General features: G+C 41.7%; 1 protein-coding gene and 1 pseudogene across 9 annotated transcripts in view; one reads left to right on the plus strand and one right to left on the minus strand.

Moving 5' to 3' along the window:
* c2h18orf54 (chromosome 2 C18orf54 homolog) overlaps positions 1 to 20,478 on the plus strand; it is a 74,374-nt gene extending 53,896 nt beyond the window's left edge. For 6 of the 9 annotated variants that reach the window (XM_070862085.1, XM_070862075.1, XM_070862068.1 and 3 more), the window contains 3 exons: positions 1,151 to 1,294; positions 14,000 to 14,073; positions 20,318 to 20,478. In XM_070862085.1, the coding sequence (XP_070718186.1) occupies positions 1,151 to 1,294; positions 14,000 to 14,073; positions 20,318 to 20,408 (309 nt within the window). In that variant the 3' untranslated portion in view covers positions 20,409 to 20,478. Of the gene's footprint in view, positions 1 to 313; positions 452 to 1,150; positions 1,295 to 13,999; positions 14,074 to 20,296 lie in introns of those variants that run through there. The other 3 variants (XM_070862103.1, XR_011587897.1, XM_070862110.1) reach the window with 3 other exon arrangements.
* On the minus strand, positions 5,313 to 5,976 carry LOC139228140 (fibroblast growth factor receptor 1 pseudogene; annotated as a pseudogene).
* Positions 20,479 to 21,928: the final 1,450 nt, after the last annotated feature.

Genomic DNA, 21,928 nt, shown 5'->3' on the forward strand with positions numbered 1-21,928 from the left:
AAAAGCATATTAACTGGTTATTTATCTCATTGCTGTTTTGTGGAAGTTTGCTATGTGCAAACTGGCTGCCATGTTTGCCTACATAACTAGTAATTCGCTTTGGAACATCCTGATAATATGAAAGTCGCTATATAAATGCAAGTTCTTTCTTTCCATGGGGTCTTTTATATCCACTTGCACAGGAAAGGGGGACTTTGGTTTTACAACTAATTTGAAAAATTGCACTTCTGAGAATGCAGCGCTCTAGTATTACACTGAAGTGTCCGACTAGCTAAAGTACTAAAATGTTTGAACCCACAACTTTCTTACTTAGATGAGAATGTAACCAAGAGAACCAAACTGACGCTATTGACTTCAGAATTCAGGAGGCAACATTGAAATTTGCTGGGAATGTACCACACTGCGATGAGGATAGTGAAAGATTGTAGGAGGATATAGATATATCAGCAAGGTGAGCCAATGGATGGCGTATACAGCTCAGTGTAGATAAATGTGAAGTAATAACATAATGACAAAAATAACTAAATAAGAGATTAGAAGAAATGTCTGCACAGTGGGTAGTTCAAATGTGGAATTCTCGGCCGCACATAATTGTTGAACCCGAGTCCCAAAGTACTTTTATAAGGGAATTATTAGTTGTGAGAAAAGGAATTTTTATTGGGTATAGGGAGCAAGCAGGATAGTGAAGGGGTTTCATTTCCTGTCCTGATGGGCAGAAAGGTCTGATTCTGTCCTAGTTCAGGGAACACTTTTAAATCGAAAATGGATGTAGTGGTAACTCTTCTGGCAAAAATATATATTGTCTGACTGAATATTGGCATCCAGAAGGCAATGTATATATACTAAAAAAAAAATTTAATTCTTAAGCCTTTGAAACAGATGATAAAATGAAAAACCTGAATGCTGCAAATGTGAAATAAAAACTGGCAATGCACAGCAGGTCAGTCAGCGGCTGAAAGAGAAGGGCAGCTTAACATTTTTTAGGTGGGTCCTTATTTTTCTCTTAAAGGTGCAGACTGACATGCTGAGCATTGTCAACATTCTCCTTTGAAATTCAAAGCCAGTACACCTGTCCTTTTGAGATTTCCCCATATCTTCTCTCCACTCACAAAGTAAAATGAAAGCGGCTCCCTGTTCTTTTTGATTTTAGAAGCACCGTCCAGGTTCATCAGGAATTTCTGCAGGAAAGCACCACGGACCAGTTGAAGCGCTCAAACAGATGCTGTTCAGCTTGCAAACCGTGCAGCAGAGCTTTGATGACGAACACACAGAACAACATGAAGAGATTAGAAAAGTAAATAGAAATAACATCTTTGAATTTCTAGTTTAATGGTAAAACCATGATAGTATTATGCAGTACCCTTTATTACAATGTGGTTACAGACATGATCTAAATTATGACTGTCCGATTTAGTGTATTAGGACCAATCCACTAGAGAAGCTTTATTTGACCCAGTGTGCTTTAATATCGGGCATCGTGCTTCTTGCAACATTGCTCTCATTTACAACCACTGCCTGTACTTCACCCAAGTGTTATTGAGCTCAAAATGATCTCTTCAGAAACCACACCAATTTGGAAGAACAAATTCTATTATTGTACTTTTGGGTATTTTAAAACAGTTCAAGTGGATAAAATATGAAAAATTTATGCACCCGACATTATGATTCAGCTCTTGTTTAATTTGTGGTTACTTCAAACTACTGTTAAGAATTTTGTACAGACAGTTTTCAGTATCTAGGTGTTTCAGTGGTTTGCATTCCCTGTGGTCTCTTTGCACTACAGAAATCTCATTTTGAATGTTTTTTCTTGCCGGTAAAAATGAGGGATGTCTTTACCAAAGAATGGAATTATTTTTTCACTTTGGTTCCAAGTCACAGTATTATCCATTCTCTGGTTAAGTATAGCATGGGTTAGATACAGTGGGTACTTCGAGGACTATGTTTACTGCTGGTCACAACATCACAAAAAATGGGCCAGAATTTGAGGTGGTTAATAATGGCGAACTAACAGCGTCGCCGTTATAACCCCTCTGAAACTGACCGCAACTTCAGGAGGTAGCGCATGCGCATTGAAACGCAGAAATCCTGAAATTGTGGTCAGTCATTCACTGCTCCGACACTGTCTGCGCTGTGCTCTCTTTCTCCCCCCCCGCCCCCGCCCCCGGCCATAGCGGGCAATCTGTTTAATCAGTGAAACTGTCAAAAACTTGCTTTTCCACGGTAATAACGCTGTTAAATACCCCATTAAATGTTGGACCTTGTTGGATTTTGTGTAAGAGTGTATTGAGTGTTAAACAAACAGTATGGCCTTGGAAAACTAATTTTAAAGTTGTGGAATGTCAAATTTCTACATTATGGTTTTAAAAAAAAAAGCAATTTTTAAGGAACTTTAAAAAAAAATTTAAAAAAAAATGTGTTGATATTTCAGGTTCTACCTTATCCCCATGTGAGAGCTCCAATCTTTGTTTTGCTCTCTCTAACGCTTTTTAAAATTTCCAGATAAAAGCTGTTTCTCATTTCCTGGTCCCTTTCTGAGAATTCTGCAATTTAGACAGCTTGTTGACGTCACAGAATTCCCACTACATGTCGCTGAAATCACTTCAACGTCGAAAAAGGCAAACTTCTCAACACAGAGACCACGAGATCTTTGTGGACAGCTTTTTTCGCGGCCAGCGGCAAAAGCCTTTGCTTCACCACTGACTGCAAATTAGGGGCCATTACATTGTTGGAGAAGGTGCACAGAAAAGTAACAAGCCTGATCCTAAATGTAAAGGGGTCGAAGCATTAGAAAATATCAGACAACCTCAAACTCTCGTCAAAAACGTTAGTGGTTCAGGAAGGACTGCGTCAAGGTACTCGTGCCCATTGTCAGGATGGCCGAGTGGTCGAAGGCGCCAGACTCGAGGACTATAATCCTTACCTTACCAAAGGTTGGTGTATTCTGGTCCTTTTCTAGGGGAGTGGGTTCGTATCCCATTTCTGACGTATACTAAAATATTAAATGGTATTGATACAGTAAACATTGACTATTAATGCAAATTATGTCAACAACAGAGAATGTCAATTTAAATGGGTGAAAAGTAAACTTAAAACAGATGTTAGGAAACTTTATTCAAATGTAATCTTCCAGAGGAGGTAGGAGGGAGAAAAACATTAGAGATAGTCAAAATGCATCAGAAGGCTAAACTGAGAGAGCTGTGCTACCAAAGGAATGAGGTTTAATGGGCCAAATGGGCTTTTCTTTCCCTTTTCTTGTTTTTAGTGCAAAGTTTTCTGTACTCTACACCAACAATTTGCGCAACTGTACCCCCAACTATCTCAGTAAAGCAAGAGAATAGCCTGCTGGAAATCCCAAGGAAACTAATATTGAATCAGGGACAGGGAGGGACTCAATAAAATTAACGCAAGTGAAATAACAATAATGAAGAAAATAATGGCACTGAAGAGTGCCAAATCCCCAGGACCAGACGGTTTCCATCCCAGGATTTTAAAGGAAGTAGGTGAGCACATTGCAGATACCCTAACTATAACCTTCTAAGGTTCCCTCAATTCAGGAACCGTCCCTTTTAGTTTGGAAAATTGTGCATGTCACTCCGCTCTTTAAGAATGGCGAGAGAGGGAAACCAGGGGATTGTAGACCAGTTAGCGTAACAACTGTTTGTCGTGAAATCTCTAGAGTCTATAATTAAGGATAGAGTGACTGAACACCACAAATTTTCAGCTTTTAGAAGGCAGCAAGCTTGGATTTGGTAAAGGTAGGTCATGTCTGACAAACCCGATTGAATTTTTTTGAAGAGGTGACTGAAGTAGTGGACAGGGGAATGTCTATGGATATTATTTATATAGACTTCCAGAAGGCACTTGATAAAGTCCCACAAAGAAACTGTTAACAAAGGTAGAAGCTCATGGAGTTGAAGTCAAATTATTGACCTGGCTAGGAAATTGGCTGAGTGGCAGGAGACGGAGAGTAAGGATAATGGGTAGGTACTCAAATTAGCAGGATGTGACTAGTGGTGTCCCGCAGGTATCTGTGTTGGGGCCTCAACTATTCACAGTATCTATTAATGACTTGGATGATGGCATAGAAATCCACATATCCAAATTTGCCAGTGACACAAAGATAGGCGGCATTGTAGCAGTGTAGATGAAAGCATAAAATTACAACGGTATATTGATGGATTAAGTGAATGGGCAAAACTGTGACACATGGATTTTAATGTAGGCAAATGTGAGGTCATCTACTTTGGAGCTAAAAAGGATAGAACAGGGTACTTTCTAAATGTTGAAAAGCTTTTCAAAAAAAAAGTGCCGATCCAAAGAGACTTGGGGGGTGGTCTAGGTACATAGATCATTAAAATGTCATGAACAGGTACAGAAAATAATGAAAAAGGCTATTGGAATGCTAGCCTTTATATCTAGGAGACTAAAATGCAAGGGGTTAGAAGTCCTGCTACAGTTATACAAAGCCCTGATTAGACCACACCTGGAGTACTGTGAGCAGTTCTGGGCACCAGACTGTAGGAAGGATATATTGGACTTAAAGGGAGGGCAGCATAAGTTTACCAGAATGATACCCGGACTCCAAGGGTTAAATTATGAGGAGAGACTACACAAATTAGGGTTGCATTCCCTAGAATTTAGACGGTTAAGGGGTGATTTGATCTCCGTTTTCAAGATATTAAGGAGAATAGATAGGGTAGATAGAAACTATTTCTGCTGTTTGGGGAACCCAGGACTAGGGGGCATAGTCTTAAAAATTAGAGACAGACCTTTCAGGGGTGAAATTAGGAAACACCTACACACACAGGGTGGTAGAAGTTTGAAACTTTTCTTCTGCAAACAACAATTGATAGATCAATTATTAATTGTAAATCTGTGATTGATAGATAGATTTTTGTTAACCAAAGGTGTGAAGGGATATGGACCAAAGGCAGATATGTGGAGTTCGATCGCAGACCAGCCATGATCTCATTGAATGGTGGAACAGGCTCGAGGGGCTAAATGGACTACTCCTGTTCCTATGTTTCTAAGCATTTCTGATTCCCATATTAGGCAACCTTGTGGGCTCAGTGAGTAATTTAAATCATTGGGGCAATTAACTCCACTCAGTAGGAATTTAGTTGACGCTGTCCAAATTAATTTTGCATGGTACCTTTTCAGCATAGATTTCACCATATTTAATATTTTTGGGGGATACATAATCTTTGTGCTCAGAAAATAAAAATTCAGTAACAGAAGTGGAATGCAACAGAGATCTCAACAAGCTGAAGGATCAGCAATGGGAATCTATTTGCAAAACAATGAGCACAGTATCAATCTGGAGAAATTGTCAACCATCCAGATTGATGGGAAATCCCGAGAGGTGCCAGGCACCTGTATTCCCCAGCATCTTCAAAAGTGACATTCCGTAAATGCAGAACCTTCATTTCCTCCGCTGTAGTGTTAACACCAGCTGTTGTAGGACCTGGCTGCAGGAGGAGCCATTAATCTGCACCTGCTTTAGCCACTGAATGTGTGGCCGGGGATTACCGTCCACTTTACAGATACTTCACATTACTGCCCACAATCTCTCTCACTCTTGGCAGGGAGTGCGAGCTTAACAATCGGCAGCTGGCTAATTTCAACTACACGCAGCAGATGCATGTGATTGATGCGCCCGTAGCCATTCTCCAGCACACACGCGTAATTGGCTGTGTCCAAAGGCTCAACGACATCCAGGGTGAGATTCCAGTGCCGCAGTCGGCTCCTGTATCCAAATCTTCGTTGAGATGGATTGATATCTTTGCCGTTTTTTGACCACCGAAGCGCTGGTGTCGGATTACCTCCCGCCGGGCAGCGGAACTTGACTGTTTTCATGGCTGGGATCATTAACGGTCTGTTCTGCATCGTTCCTGACCAAGTCCAGTATGGGGGCCTTGCTTGTTCTTTGTTGGAGGTTACCTCTAGTGCATCACCGTCTTCCTCCACCTCCTTCATGGAGAATAGTGCAGGAAAACATTAACGGCAAAGTAGGAGATTTGGCCCGTTGTTGTACAACTATAAAGGCCCGAGTCATCCTGTGTAGCATTGGTGATTCTGAGATCCTGAGCTGTGATATGTATCCTGTTGCTGGCGGGTAACTGCATCCCATTCCTGGTCCATTTGATGATCTCCCCTTCTCTAAAAACGCAGGACAGCTTCAGAGGATCACCCAGATGCACTGTAAACATTTCAACACTGTGTGGTGCTTGATGTGGTATGATCTGTACCATGGCAAGAGGCACCGAGACCCAGCACACAAAGCGTATCTAGCTGAGCATCATTCCCGCTTCTTGATCCTTGCCTGCCTTCCTTCCTCCGGTTGGACTCGATTTGTATTCAGGCACTTTGTGCAACTTCAAAGGATTTCCATGGAAAAAGGTGGAGGTTTTGATTGCAACCTAGAAATCCAACTGAGTGAATTAATATGAAACTTGTAAACTGTAAAGATGCACCTCTTGTGGGAGAAAATTAGAAAGACTATTCCACCCTTCTTGGCTTTAGTCTGATGGTACAAAGTTTTCAGTTTAGTCTATGCAAAAAATAAAATAAACCAGATAAATTCCGGTAAGTGGCTGGAAATTTCTGATCCTTGCCAAAGTATACAATAGGATAAATAATTAACCACATCATTCTCTTTTTCCTTCTACGGCGTTCAACAAAATCAGGCAGATAAAAGCAGATTTACAGAAATGTATCTCTAGCAGCTTTTGCGTTTGCTGTGAATACAATAATAAAATAGAACAGGCGATCGCTGCAGGCTCCTCACTCTTTCATTTCTCTCACCGTTACAAAATACTAAATTGTTCACAGTGCAAACAAAGGTTTTCTTTGCTGCTATTTATTCTCAACTACACAAATGCTTTTGACCATTGTTTATAAAGAAAAGCAACAAAAATCAGCCAGGTTTCTGGCTTCTGCTCTGCCCCCACACAGAGGGGTGCACATGTATAAATGGGATCGAGCTTGGCTGCAATGATGCCTCCCAGCCCAATAAGCTACTGGTATTTACTGTTGAGACTCATACCTGAAAACTGGCCATCTGCCTAAGGTATCAAAGAGGAGCCCTAGAACTGAAAAGAAATAAAGACTTGCATTTATATATTGCCTTCCTTAACCTCAGGACGTCCCAAAGCAGTTTACAGCCAATGAAGTACTTTTTAAAGTGCAGTCACTGTTGTAATATAGGAAACGCAGCAACCAATTTGCACTCAGCAAGCTCCCACAAACAGCAATGTGATAATGGCCATATAATGTGTCTTTTAGTGATGTTGGTTGCGTGATAAATATTGGCCAGGACACCAGTAATAACTCCTCTGCTCTTCTTCAAAATCATGTCATGGGATCTTTTATGTCCACATGAGAGAGCAGATGGGGCCTTGGTTTCACGTCTCATCCGAATGGCGGCACCTCCGACAGTGCAGCACTCCCTCAGCACTGCACTGGAGACTGGAGTGTCAGCCTAGATCTTTGTGGTCAAGTCTCTGAAGTGGGACTTGAACCCACAAGCTGCTGATACAGAGGCCAAAGTGCTACCCACTGAGCCGTGGCTGACATTATTATTCCAGTTCACAGAATGCAGTCACATTAATTCAGTGTGAGGCTGAATAACGAATTGCACAGTTGAATATGATGTTTTGAGCAAGTTATTATACTAACAACAATCAGATCATATCTGGAGCACTGTAACATACAGAACCAACTTTTGTGATCTTGAAGAATTGGGAAGCGTTGTAAAATGAATGTTGAATTGGTGTTCATTAGTGCTCCAATATCTGAAAACTGAACCCCAGTATGAATCAGTACTGCCAAGAGAAGAGCACAAGGAATATACATTTATTAAAAAAAAAAGAAGCAACAAAGAATATTTTCTGCTGATTCTTGAACAAAAATATACTTGTTTTTAAACCGAGTGTTGACGATGTCATTAAGCACGCAATGAGTAATTGAGCCCAGCTATGTGTAGGGGCTGAGTCATCGTTAGTCATTAATCCCAGGCTGTTCAGCTTCAACTCTCTTCATTCAGTTCTCTGCCTGGCTCATTACTGTCTTGTAACTTAATAATGACTCATTGCACAGTCTCCCACTCTAATTTATTCTTTCTGTGAACCTTAAATTTCTGGAAGTATTAACACTCTCGGATCTCATTTACTCCTATAATTTTCAGGCTTTTAAAACCCAAACTGGATGTCACGTATCTGCTCCTTCCTGATTTACCTTATCGTTCACTCTTTTCAACATTGGTCTGTTGTGCACTTCACTTTAATTTTTTTTTAATTCGACACTCTTTCCCAATTATAAGCCTGTAAATTGTAATTGGCATTACTCCTAATGTCCGTGAACAACAACTTGCTCAAAGCACAAAGTGTCATATTCAAATATGCAGTATATTATTAGGCTTCACATTGTATCATTGTGATTGCATTCTGTGAAATGGAATGATTTATCAAAAGTTGCATTCATTGCTGCAATTCTATGGGTGAGACCACTCCTGGAGTACTGTGTACAGTTTTAGTCACCTTACCAACGGAAGGCTATAATTGCCTTAGAGGGTGTGTAATGAAGGTTCACCAAATTGATTCCTGGGATGAGAGGGCTGTCCAATGAGGGTAAATTGTGTAGAATGGGCAAATATTCTCTGGAGTTTATAGGTGATCTTTTACAGTACCTCCCAAGCCCGTGACCTCTACCATCTAGAAACATAAGGGCAGCAGGCGCATGGGAACACCACAACCTCCAAGTTCCCCTTCAAATCACACACCATCCTGACTTGGAAGTATATTGCCATTCCTTCATTGTTGCTGGGTCAATATCCTGGAACTCCATTCCTAACAGCACTATGGGAGTACCTTCATCACATGGACTGCAGCGATTCACAAAGGCAGCTCACCACCACATTTTTGAAGTGCAATTAGGGATGGGCAATAAATGCTGGCCTTGTCAGCGATGCCCACATCACAGGAACGAATAATAAAAAAAATTGAAACTTATAAAATTCTGAGGGCTTGACAAGTTAGATGCTGAGTGGTTGTTTCCCCTGGCTGGAGTGCCTAGAACTAGAGGTCACAGTCTAAGGATAAGGGGTTGGCCATTTAGAACTGAGATGAGGTGATAGTTCTTCACTCAAAGGGTTGTAAATATTTAGAATTCTCTACCCCAGAGGGCTGTGAATGCTCAGTTGTTGAGTATATTCAAGGCACAGATTGATAGATGTTCGGGTATTAAGGGATATGGAGATAGGGCGGGAAAGTGAAGTTGATATAAAAGTTCCGCCATGATCTTATTGACTGGCAGAGCAGGCACGAAGGGCCAAATGGCCTACTCCTGCTCCTATTATGTTCTTGTGTAACACTGGACTTGGCAAAGGACAATCGTCAAAAGCAGAAGAGGGTGGCCTGAAATGTCAGGTGACAAGCAGGGCATCCTGTCGGATCGCAGTGCTACACAGCACATCAGGCCTAACCATGCTCTGGCAAACTACAACTATGTGAGAAAGACAGAAGGGATGTGTCTACGGAGGCTGAGGTTTAGCAGGGAAACTGGCAGACCATTGCCGTCCTTCCCCTTCAGGAAGGCGCCCAGACTATCTTTCATAAGTATGGCACTGCCAGCCACTGTCAATGTCACCTTGACCCTCAATTTAATAAGTTTGGCTCCATCCAAGCTATGACTGGGGTCATCCACAGTGTCAGCCAGAAGCTGTCCACAGATTTATCGTATGAGTTAGCCAGCAAGCCAAATGACCTGATTACTTTCACCAATAACCACAAGCAGTTATAATCTGAGACGGCAACCCCATTCTCTAAAGATCAACTGGCTTATGCAGAAACTTGGGAGTCATCAGTTACCATACATATTGCTCTTCAGGCTCTTGTTCACAATGATGTGCCCTATATGAAAGAAAGTATTCTTATTCTCTGAATGTTCACAACAGAATCATGCAAACAATTGCCTGTTTTCCTGGGAGTTCTCATGATGTCTAAATTTTAAGGCAGTCAGAAAAGTGATGGATAAAAGACCAAGGCTATTGCTTGCTCCTGACATCAATGCATCACTTACAGACAGAGATGGCGTGTAGTTGCGAATAGATCATGCTACAACCAGCATTATAATCGAATTTACTGCTGAGATCTCGAAGAAGCGTATGAGATGTTTTGCTGATTTATTTTTTGGGGAAGGCGGGGTAATGTCATAAAGTACAATCCCTTCCGGATTAATACTTGACATTTGAATGCTCCACACCTTAGCCCTGAAAATATGCCTCAGCATGCATATTGATGACCATGGTGGTGGTGATGTTAGAGCAGAGCAAAGGGGGTTGAAAATAAAAATGAGCTGCAGAAACAGTAAGGCAGCAAGGTAAGACTGGTACGTTGCACAGTGATTCAAGATAACTTCCAAGGAGTGCCAGCATTTTCTAAAACTTTTAACCACCCCACTTTCTCCTAAACTTTCATGCTCAGCTCTTCAAGTACCATCTATTGTCATTTGCTGAGTTCTTGCTTTATCGTCATGGATGACAATAAAATACCCAGCACAATGTGCAAATGAAGTGCAGTACATTTACTTCATTCGTTGTGTGGTAGTGTACATGAATGCTGTCGGCTTGATTTCACGAGGTGCTTCTCCTTTGTTCTTGTGTGTTCTTTAGACCACATAACGCCCACCCTAATACTCCTTCTGTTTACTGGCTGCAAGGTTTCACCCCCAGCCTGCTGGGATTCTAATGGCCCTAAACCACCTTGGACTGTGTTTTGTGAGGGCCAGCTAGGTTCAGTGCTTTGGTGGCTGACTAGTCCCATCCACTTTCTGACAGCTCATGTGATGCACCAGATGCTTTTTGGGGAAGGGGGTGCTCTTGTCATCAGTTCCGTAAGTAAATGTCAGCTCTCCACATAAAAGGTTACTGCACAAGATAAAAGTTCACGGGGTTGGTGGTAATATGTTAGCATGGATAGAGGATTGGCTAACGAACAGAAAACAGACAGTAGGGATAAATGATTCATTCTCTGGTTGGCAATCAGTAATGAGTGGGGTGCCACAGGGATCAGTGCTGGGACCCCAACTATTTACAATCTATATTAACGACTTGGAGGAAGGGACTGAATGTAATGTAGCCAAGTTTACCGATGATATAAAGATGAGAGGAAAAGCAATGTGTGAGGAGGACACACAAAATCTGCAAAAGGACATAGACTAAGTGAGTGGGCAAAAATTTGGCAGATGGAGTATAATGTTGGAAAGTGTGAGGTCATTCACTTTGGCAGAAAAAAATCAAAGAGCAAGTTATTATTTAAATGGAGAAAGATTTCAAAGTGCTGCAGTACAGCAGGACCTGGGGGTACTTGTGCATGAAACACAAAAAGTTAGTATGCAGGTACAGCAAATGATCAGGAAGGCCAGTGGAATCTTGGCCTTTATTGCAAAGGGAATGGAGTATAAAAGCAGGGAAGTCTTGCTACAGTTGTACAAGGTACTGGTGAGGCCACACCTGGAATTCTGCGTGCAGTTTTGGTTTCCATATTTACGAAAGGATATACTTGCTTTGGAGGCAGTTCAGAGAAGGTTCACTAGGTTGATTCCAGAGTTGAGGAGGTTGACATGAGGAAAGGTTGAGTAGGTTGTGCCTCTACTCATTGGAATTCAGAAGAATGAGAGGTGATCTTATCGAAATGTATAAGATTATGAGGGGGCTTGACAAGGTTGAGTAGGTTGTGCCTCTACTCATTGGAATTCAGAAGAATGAGAGGTGATCTTATCGAAATGTATAAGATTATGAGGGGGCTTGACAAGGTGGATGCAGAGAGGATGTTTCTGCCGATAGGGGAAACTAGAACAAGAGGACATAATCTTCGAATAAGGGGCCACCCATTTAAAACTGAGAAGAGGATATATTTCTTCTGAGGGTTGTGAATATGGAATTCGCTGCCACAGAGACCTGTGGAAGCTGGAACATTGAATAAATTGAAGGCAAAAATAAACAGTTTCTTAAACGATAAGGGAATAAGGTGTTATGGGGAGCGGGCGGGGAAGTGGAGCTGAGTCCATGATCAGATCAGCCATGATATTAAATGGCGGAGCAGGCTCGAGGAGCCATATGGCCTACTCCTGCTCCTATTTCTTATGTTCTCCCTGGCTCCTTACATTCATGTTTCCAGTACCATTTCAATAAACCTGCCTTTCTTAATCTGGAATTTTGTTCAGGCCCCCTCAGTACTCATTCAACTATTTAAATGCCTCCTGAGTGGAGTTCACATACTGAAAAAGACAAAATAATGTGTTAAACAACTTTGTAACCATCAAAAATGGAAAGTAACCTCCCAATAACTCCTTAATAGTGCACTACCAGTAATCTCTAGGCTATAGACTCTTTATAGAAACATAGAAATTAGGTGCAGGAGTAGACCATTCGGCCCTTTGAACCTGCACCACCATTCAATATGATCATGGCTGATCATGCAACTTTAGTACCCCATTCCTGCTTTCTCTCCATGCTCCTTGATCCTTTTAGCCGTAAGGGCCACATCTAACTCTCTTTTGAATATATCTAACGAACTGGCCTCAACAACTTTCTGTGGTAGAGAATTCTACAGGTTCACAATTCTCTGAGATCTATTCTTACCTCTAGATTATTCTTTTAAAATTCAGAAACTTATGTCAAAGGCCATAGTGCTGGACAGGTTTCAAGCTCCTGTAAACGGATAGTGCAATGAGTCTTGATTTCAAGACAATGAGGAGGCAAAGAAGCGGAAGAGCATGTTGGATGATGTATTTGGATCTCAGAGGAACAATGTGGTATCAATAATATATATATAGAGAGAGAAACAACGAAGGTTGAGAGAGGGAACTGGAGACTTGGGACAGGTTAGGTGAATGGGCAAATGCATGGCAGATGCAGTATATTGTGGATAAATGTGAGGTTATCCACTTTGGTAGCAAAAACAGAAAGGCAGATTATTATCTGAATGGTGACAGATTAGTAAAAGGGGAGGTGCAGCGAGATCTGGGTGTCATGGTACATCAGTCACTGAAGGTAGGCATGCAGGTACAGCAAGCAGTAAAGAAAGCAAATGGCATGCTGACCTTCATAGCAAGAGGATTTGAGCATAGGAGCAAGGAGGTCTTACTGCAGTTGTACAGGGCCTTGGTGAGACCACACCTTGAGTATTGTGTGCAGTTTTGGTTTCCTAATCTGAGGAAGGACATGCTTGCTATTGAGGGAGTGCAGCGAAGGTTCACCAGACTTATTCCCGGGATGGCAGGACTGACATACGAAGAAAGATTGGATCGGCTAGGCTTATACTCATTGGAATTTAGAAGAATAAGAAGGGATCTCATTGAAATATATAAAATTATGACTGGACTGGACAGGTTAGATGCAGGAAGAATGTTCTCGATGTTGGGGAAGTCCAGAACCAGGGGTCACCGTGTAAGGATAAGGGGTAAGCCATTTAGGACCAAGATGAGGAGAAACTTTTTCACCCAGAGAGTGGTGAACCTGTGGTATTCTCTACCACAGAAAGTTGTTGAGTCCAGTTCAATGGATATATTCAAGAGAGAGTTAGATGTGGCCCTTACGGCTAAAGGGATCAGGGGATATGGAGAGAAGGCGGGAGTGGGGTACTGAAATTGCATGATCAGCCATGATCATATTGAATGGCGTTGCAGGCTCGAAGGGCTGAATGGCCTACTCCTGCACCTATTTTCTATGTTTCTATGGTGAGCGAACACTCCGTCAGATAGTTGTAAAGATCTTGTCTAGGAGTGTGATAGAGGTGCTACAAGATCTCAAATATAAGAGCAAGTCTTGCATCGACGTGTGCTTTATAGAGAATTAAAGGCCCCTGAGATTGTTGATGGCACTCAGTGTACTTCCAAAGTCCAATCAGTGTCTGAAGGTATTTTTAAAATATATTACGTGTAATTATTGTTACATTTACAATGGTACCCATTTGTTAAATAAAGTTTTTCTTTTGAACAGATATCTGAAAACTTCATGTCTCAGACACAGGGCTTGGACTTTGAGGGGGCACCTGGCAGCAAGTCATTACAAAGGTAACTTGGCAGATAAATGTGCCCTGATTGGCAGAATTAATATTGGGATGCAGCAAAGCTATCGTCTGGGCGTTGCAGTAGGTTGTCTTGTCAGTTGGCGCAACCATTGAGTGGCAAAATATGAGCTTGTGTGCAGCTCACTTTCTGCACTGAACCAGTAAGCAACTGGAGTTTGTTCATCCGTGCCTTTGGTACCTTTAGACGTGATTATTCCAATGCTCTCTTGGCCGGCCTCTGATCTTTCACCCTACATAAACTTGAACTCATCCAAAACTCTGCTGCCTGTGTCCTAACTCGCACCAAGTCCCGTTCACCCATCACCCCTGTGCTTGTTGACCTACATTGGCTCCTGATCCGGCAAAGTCTCGATTTAAAAATTGGCATCCTTATTTTCAAATCCCTCCATGGCCTCACCCCACCCTATCTCTGTAATCTCCTCCAGCGCTACAACTTACCGTGATCTCTGCTCTTCTTCAATTCAGGCCTCTGGCATATCCTCGATTTTAATCGCTCCACCATTTGCGGCCATGCCTTCAGCTGCCTGGCCCCTAAGCTCTAGAATTCACTCCCCAAACCTCTCCACCTCTCTATCACTCCTTTCTTTAAGACGCTCCTTAAAACCTACCTCTTTCCTGTGCTAATATCTCCTTATGTGGTTTGGTGTCAAATTTTGCTTTACTACATTAAATCCGCTATATAGCCGCAAGTTGTTTTTGTTTTTGACCAGAATACTCAAACTGCAGCCGTTCCCAAAAATATGATGTTAAATCCTGTAGAGCAATTATCATAAAACCAATTGTGTGTCACCCCACTATTTCACAGTTGATTCTTAAAAGCCCTTTTTAAAAAGAAAAAGTTAAACTTTCCATAATTCTCTTGTCACATTCTCGTAAGAAAAATTACCTTTAGCACCCATGTGAAGAAACAAAAGCATTTGAAAGTAAGATCGTAAAAGCTCTTAAATGCATTTGCCACTTATGCCATTTCCAAAGCTAGAATGTGCCCGACTACAGTCCCATTTAGCCTCATCCTCCAGGTGTGCACAGCCTTGGAAACACAGCCAAGATGGCAGTTAAACTCAAGGCTCCAGCAATCGTGTAAAAAGAAAGACTTGCATTTATGTAGCGCCTTGAGCTTGGCATGACTTAGGAACGAAACATCCCTATTACAAATTTGGGTCTTCTCCCTTTCAGTGGCTTCAGTTGCTCCCATAAGCGGCCTTAGCACCTTATTTTTGCTGCCCATATCTATTTGGACGATAGCATAACCTGGGGATGCAAAAACAAATCCCATTGTGCCCTGAACCTGATAGTCATGTCTTTCTCATGTGTATTTCTTCAGTCTCCCTGAAGGCGGAACTAGCAAATATTTTGTGAGATGAGGCCTGATACAAATTTATAAGCTGCTTAATAGTAAAGCGAACATACAGAATAGCAGTTATGATCAGACTCACTTCATTCAGTCAGTACAAATGATCTGCGTTATAACACAACGTAAAGAATACGGCATACTTCCTCACATCAGTGGGTTGGTCTTACTTGACTTAAACAAGATGACTTCTAACCATCCAGCATTTCTAACTTCTTAATCTCGGTGAAAGCTTTTGCAGCTTTCTCTACAAAAACCTGATGGCTGCCAATGGAGTATCTATTATATGTTAAAATCGATGAGTGAGTCATAATGTTCCATTTTAAAATGCAGCTGTTCTGCCTGTGCTGTTCTTGTGAATTAATATTACATGGTTGGCGTACTAGCACTAAATCTAATCCAGTGCTCATTGTATTTTAAAAGAACCTTTAAGTACCCCCAAAAAACTAATTTCTTTTTAGCCCGAGGGAGTCATTATAAATCCCCTTAAACTCTAAAACATCACTTAGCAGGCCTTCCCTGGCTCTCAGTGGCATCCCTTCCTCACCCATTTGATGGCCTTCAGTTGTAAAATAACCTTGATGGCTCCCTCCGATAAGCCCAAAACCCTTTCTTTTCACTGGGTCCCTGCAATATTTTGAACTCCAGTTGTCCCCTTGATTTATGTGGTCTGTACAGTGTAATCGGAGTCAGGAGGTTGTGGGTTCAAGCTGAGGGAGCACGGCACTGTCGGAGGTGCCTTCTTTCAGATGAGATGTTAAACCGAGGCCCCATCTGCTCTCTCAAGTGGACGTAAAAGATCCCATGGCACTATTTTGAAGAAGAGCAGGGGAGTTATCCCTGGAGTCCTGGCCAATATTTATCGCTCAATCAACATAACATAAAAAAACAAATTATCTGGTCATTATCACATTGCTGTTTGTGAGAGTTTGCTTGTGACAAATTGGCTGCCGTGTTTCCTACATTACAATAGTGACTACACTCTAAAAGTACTTCATTGGCTGTAAAGCGCTTTGAGACGTCTGGTGCTCATGAAAGGCGCTATATAAATCCAAGTCTTTCTTTTTAACTTTGTACATTTTGCAGAGTTTTCCAGAAGGGCCCCCGAAGCTTATCTGTTCCATCCGCCAATTTACCGAACCAAAATGTTCAGGGATCATAAACCTTTCAGCACCAATAGTGCAGTCGGGTCGAGACACCCGGAAACTGATCTTGACATTCTGATAGGTACAACATTGAGCATGCCGCTCAACAGAGATTCTGCTCCCTTTCCCCCACCACTCCCCTCCCTTAAAAAAAAACCCTTCCTAATGCTCTCTAGCTGTGCCAAATCACCTAAATAGAATAGCGTTTGCAGTAATCACCTGTTGGCCCACTGGCGACTGCCACTCACTGGCAGCAGTACCTGCTGAGTAGTCCATCACCTTGACAGTCCTCTTACTTCCCCCTCGCTGAGGTGCATTTATGGTTTTGACTCTCTCCCACCCTGAAGATCTGTCTCCAGCTGCTCCAACATCCTTCTCTCCCGAGAAACATTGTTGCCCTTGCTCTCTTCCATCACGAGTGTTCTCTGTCCTTAGGGACCTCTTCCGTACAACTCCTTTTGCCTTCTGCCAAGTGCTCAGACAGAGGTTCATAAACCAACTCCTCCAAACTTCCCCATTGCTTAGATCATTTGTTGGCTTCCTGTTCCCATTCTACCTTCTCTCTCTCCTCCCTTTTCTCTCATTTCTTCTCTTTTCTATCTCCTCTCCCCCTTTCCTCTCTCTCTTCTTCCTCCTTTCCTCTCCTCTTCACACTTGTCTTTTCCCCTCCCTGCCTTCCAACCTTGCGTGAACTGAATGCTACACTTGGTCTTGACTCCCTGAGTGCAACACCACAGGAGATTTAGTGATTTATATTACTTAAATTGTTTGGCTATATAGTGCTGGATTTTTGGCTTTCGGGGTTTTTGGGCGAAAATGGTAGCGATATGTGAAAATTACCGTTTTCGCTGTGCTAACGATTTTAGGCTGAACTTTCGGCATTTGGGGTCTGCGCTAGGGGCACATTGGTAAGGGAGGCGTTCCTCGATTATTCGCGGCGTAGAACTTTAGTGCAGGGTCGTTTGTGTGCGAGAAAGGCCTTGGGAGAGGGGAGAAAAAATTAAAAAAAAACATTACCAAGACCCTTAACTAACTTATCACTGCAAAAAAAGAAAACTTTAACTTGCCTTTCTTGCCGGTTTTCTAACTTACCGCTGTTGGGTGGGCTGCATCGCTGTTCTGGGTGCGGCATACAGGTCGGGAGAGTGCCGCAACTCAGACGGAAACATTATCCGTATCATTACATGTCCAACACAGCTCTCTCCGGCGGTATGTCCCATCGCTGCTGCAGACAAGGAGCCGAGGATCTTGCCCGGGCTTTGCGACCGGGTTTTCGCCGCAGTGGGTCAAAAACCTGGTCGCAAACCCCTTGAAAATCCAGCCCTTTGTTTTGTGTTTTATTGAATGATAAAATACAGGACTTGAATACTTTAGTGCAGTACCGAGAGAATGCTGTAATGTCAGAAGTGCTGTCTTTCAGATGGCCTCTTGCGCATCCCCCAATTGCTGCACTCCACGATTGGCGGCCATACCTTCAGCCATCTAAGCCTTAAGCTATGGAATTCTCTCTGCAAACCTCTTCACCACTCTCTCCTCCTTCACGACGCTGCATAAAACCTACCTCTTTGACCAAACATTTGTCACTTGTCCCAATGTCTCCTTCTTCGGCTCGGTGTCAATTTGTGTCTGATGAAACTCCTGTGAAGTGCCTTGGGACGTTTTACTACGTTAAAGGCACTATATAAATGCAAGTTGGTATTGTTGTTTAACTCATTAAGCCGAGGCCTAGTTTGCCCACTTAGAAGATGCTGACCCATCCACCTCCATGGTACGAACCTGGTATTGCAGTACTTCCAGGAACGGTGCTTGGGCTCTAGGCCTTTTGGCTAAGAGCATTAGCGCAGGGTGATCCTTGATGTGTGCAAGGTGACCTCTAGCGTTTGTGATCTGACAAAGAATTGGAAAGATTGGCTACGAATAAATTAATTAAAAAGAAATATATATTTATTAATTTAATTAAATGTTTTTGGCTCAATGCCACTTGAAATCAATCCAACATGTCTTTGTAACATCTATTAAATAAAACACAGTCCTCTAAAAGTCTGTTAATTGGTTTATAATCCTGTAATTTATTAGACTACTTCATTAGATGAGGTGAGCAGATAATCCATCTGGCGCTATTATTACTGTAATATTAAAAATCATCTTCATTTATTGACTAGGGACAGATGCTCATCTGTGTAAGATCCTACAGCAGACCCTACAGCAAATTATTTTATTATACTTTGTTTAATAACGAAATATAATGGATCCTCAGAAATGCTTTGCTGGCTTATTATCTAATCATAAAATTTCTATTGAAAAAATAATTTCTAGTTATCTTGGGAAGGTTTGAGGATTCTTTTCTCCTCACCTGATGACGTATTTTATTTTGCTTGGAAAATGGAAATAGATTTTGATGTTCTTTAGTGACTATAAATGAATTAGATCATATTCAGCTTGAACAGATTACTGTTAGAAAATGGTGTACAGGTCTCAATGATGTAGAAGGTGCATATGCAGTTTTAACAATGTGCACAAACATCACTCATACTATTCCAAACTTGTGCAGATCTATTCCCCTTTGTTCCCCCCTCCCACAAAAGGAGATCTGCAGGACATAATAACCTGTACTGGGGTATAAATTATTTGCAGAATTTCATAGAATGTACAGCAGAGAAACAGGCCGATTCGGTCCAACTGATCTATGTTGGTGTTTATGCTCCACACGAGCCTCCTCCCACCCTACTTTATCTCACCCTATCAGCATATCCTTCTATTCCTTTCTCCTTCGTGGACTTATCTAGCTGTCCCTTAACTACATCAATGCTATTTGCCTCAACCACTCCCATGTCCCACATTGCAACCATTCTTGCTAAAGAAGTCCTCCTGAATTCCTTATTGGATTTATTAGTGACTATCTTATATTTATGGCCTCTAGTTTGGACTCCCCAGAAATAGAAATATTTTCTCTACATCTACTCTATAAAACCCTTTCATAATCTTAAATACCTCTATTAGGTCACCCCTAAGCCATCCCTTTGCTAGAGAGAAGAGCCCCAGGCTGTACAGTCTTTCCCGATCGTTATAATCTCTCAGTTCTCAATTATTAAATTCTATATGAATTAAAATATCAACCAGTGTAGATGGATTGTTTTATTGAGGACCCCTGACGAACGCCTGGGTCCGGAGGAAAATCCCGTAGCTAATGATAAATGTTGCCATATGTGGCATTTCTTATCTCTCAGTACAAAAATTGTTTGTTCTATTTGTATGGCGAGCTTCCTTTTGTACAGCAGGCATGCAGCTAGTTTTCGGAAGCATTTATGTTTGTGCTTGAAGATAGTTAAGTTTAGTGATAGTTACTGATTTTGCCCCTTTATCTGTGAGCTACATTACAATTGCTACCAGTTTAAGAAAATGATACATTATTGTTAACTAAGACTTCCTGAATTGAATGGGTTTTACTTATCAAAAGTGGCTAAATAATTGGTGTATTTGGTTGTCACACAAGGGACTAATTTTCTGTAATAGATCTTGCAGATCTACACAATCAACTGGAATAAGCAGTAGGGCTAAGTTAGTGAGAAAGGGTGAGCAAATAAAACGGTAGATCCAGATAATGTGGCTGGTATCTTGTATTATTCTGCTGCTTTCACTTCCAATCTGGTGTGTATGAATGGAAACAAAACCTGAAATGTGTGTGGATGCAGGTTAGAGTGTAGTGACAGCTGAAACATTTCTTTCACCAGGGCTCTGAATCACTTGAAACATCTGAAGGAGCTTGTTGACGATATCGGTGCCAAGAAGGAAAAGGAAGCGGAGAGAAATCAATACGAATAATGAGCAATTAGGGAGACTATTTTAAAATCTGATGGCTTGTGCAATCTAATAAAATAAGTTTTTTTTTTAAGTTTAATTGAAAAGTGAATTATTAAAGTGTGCTGACATGTTTATGATGATTTGAGTCACCTCATTACAGCCACATTCCCTTTTAATGACAGGATATATTCTTTCTTTTGAATTTATAAACCTTGTTGGGTCAATTGTTTACCTTTGCCTGTGTGAGAACATTATGGGTTTTAGTCCTCCTCGTGAGGGAGTGCTGCACTGTCAAGAGTTGTTGGTCTTCGAATGAGATATTAAAGTGAGGTTCCGTCTCTCTGGTCTGGTAGTTCAGATGGATAATAAAGATCCTGTGGTATTATTTGAAGAAGAGTGTCCTCACCAACGTTCCTCCCTCATCCAACACCACCAAGAAAAAAATAAAGACTTGCATTTATATAGCACCTTTCACGACCACCGGCGTCTCAGCGCTTTACAGCCAATAAAGTACTTTTGGAGTGTAGTCACCGTTGTAATGTAGGAAACGTGGCAGCCAATTTGCACACAAGCAAGCTCCCACAAACAGCAATGTGATAATGACCAGATAATCTGCATTTTTTTGCAATGTTGATTGAGGGATAAATATTGGCCAGGACACCAGGCATAACTCCCCTGCTCTTCTTCAAAATAGTGTCATGGGATTTTTTATGTCCACCCGAGAGAGCAGACGGGACCTCGGTTTAACGTCTCATCCAAAAGGCAGCACGCCCTCAGCACTGCACTGGAATGCCAGCCTAGATTTTTTGTATTCAAGTCCCTGGATTGGGGCTTGAACCCCCAACCTTCTGACTCTGTGCTACCCACTGAGCCACAGCTGACACTATGATTAGCAACCATTAACAACCATTTATCTTGCTGTTTGTGGGATGTTGCTGTGGCTGGCAAGGTCATTATGTTTGTATACATAATCGTCATTGTACTCCAAAGTACTTTGTTATATATGAAGCATTTTGAGAGATTTTTGAGAGGTAATGAATTGCAATATACTTGTTGATAAAGGTAAGGAACTCATCTCTGCTAGCTACCATCAGGATCATGCACATAAAGTGTACTGGGTTCTATCGCAACAACGTGCTACCTCGCAAGCTGAGCAAAGATAACATTTTCATCTGCATCAGCGTGAGACTGTCAATTAGTCCAAATTAGACAATTTTGGGCTAGATTAGACAGCTCAACTTGATTTCTGCAATCGATGCTTTCTGTCGCATCAATGGACAGACTTAAGGTGGCCTGGGGACGCAGGGTACTGCACGAATGGTACTGTCTCGAGTAGTGATGGGATGATTTGGTATCTTTCCTAAAGTTCTAATTTATGCTGTGGACATGCAGGGCAAATGCAGAATGGGTGGAATTGCTTTTCTGTAGGATAAGAAAGTCGGCAATAGAATCAACTTGAGCTAGTCTAGCAGTTGCTTAGAGCGATGCTAACTGCAGTCTGCAAACAGAATGCCTACCACTGTAAGGAGGGAAATAACGGG

This window comes from Pristiophorus japonicus, chromosome 2, assembly GCF_044704955.1.
Source record: "Pristiophorus japonicus isolate sPriJap1 chromosome 2, sPriJap1.hap1, whole genome shotgun sequence".
NCBI classification, from domain to species: Eukaryota; Metazoa; Chordata; class Chondrichthyes; family Pristiophoridae; genus Pristiophorus; species Pristiophorus japonicus.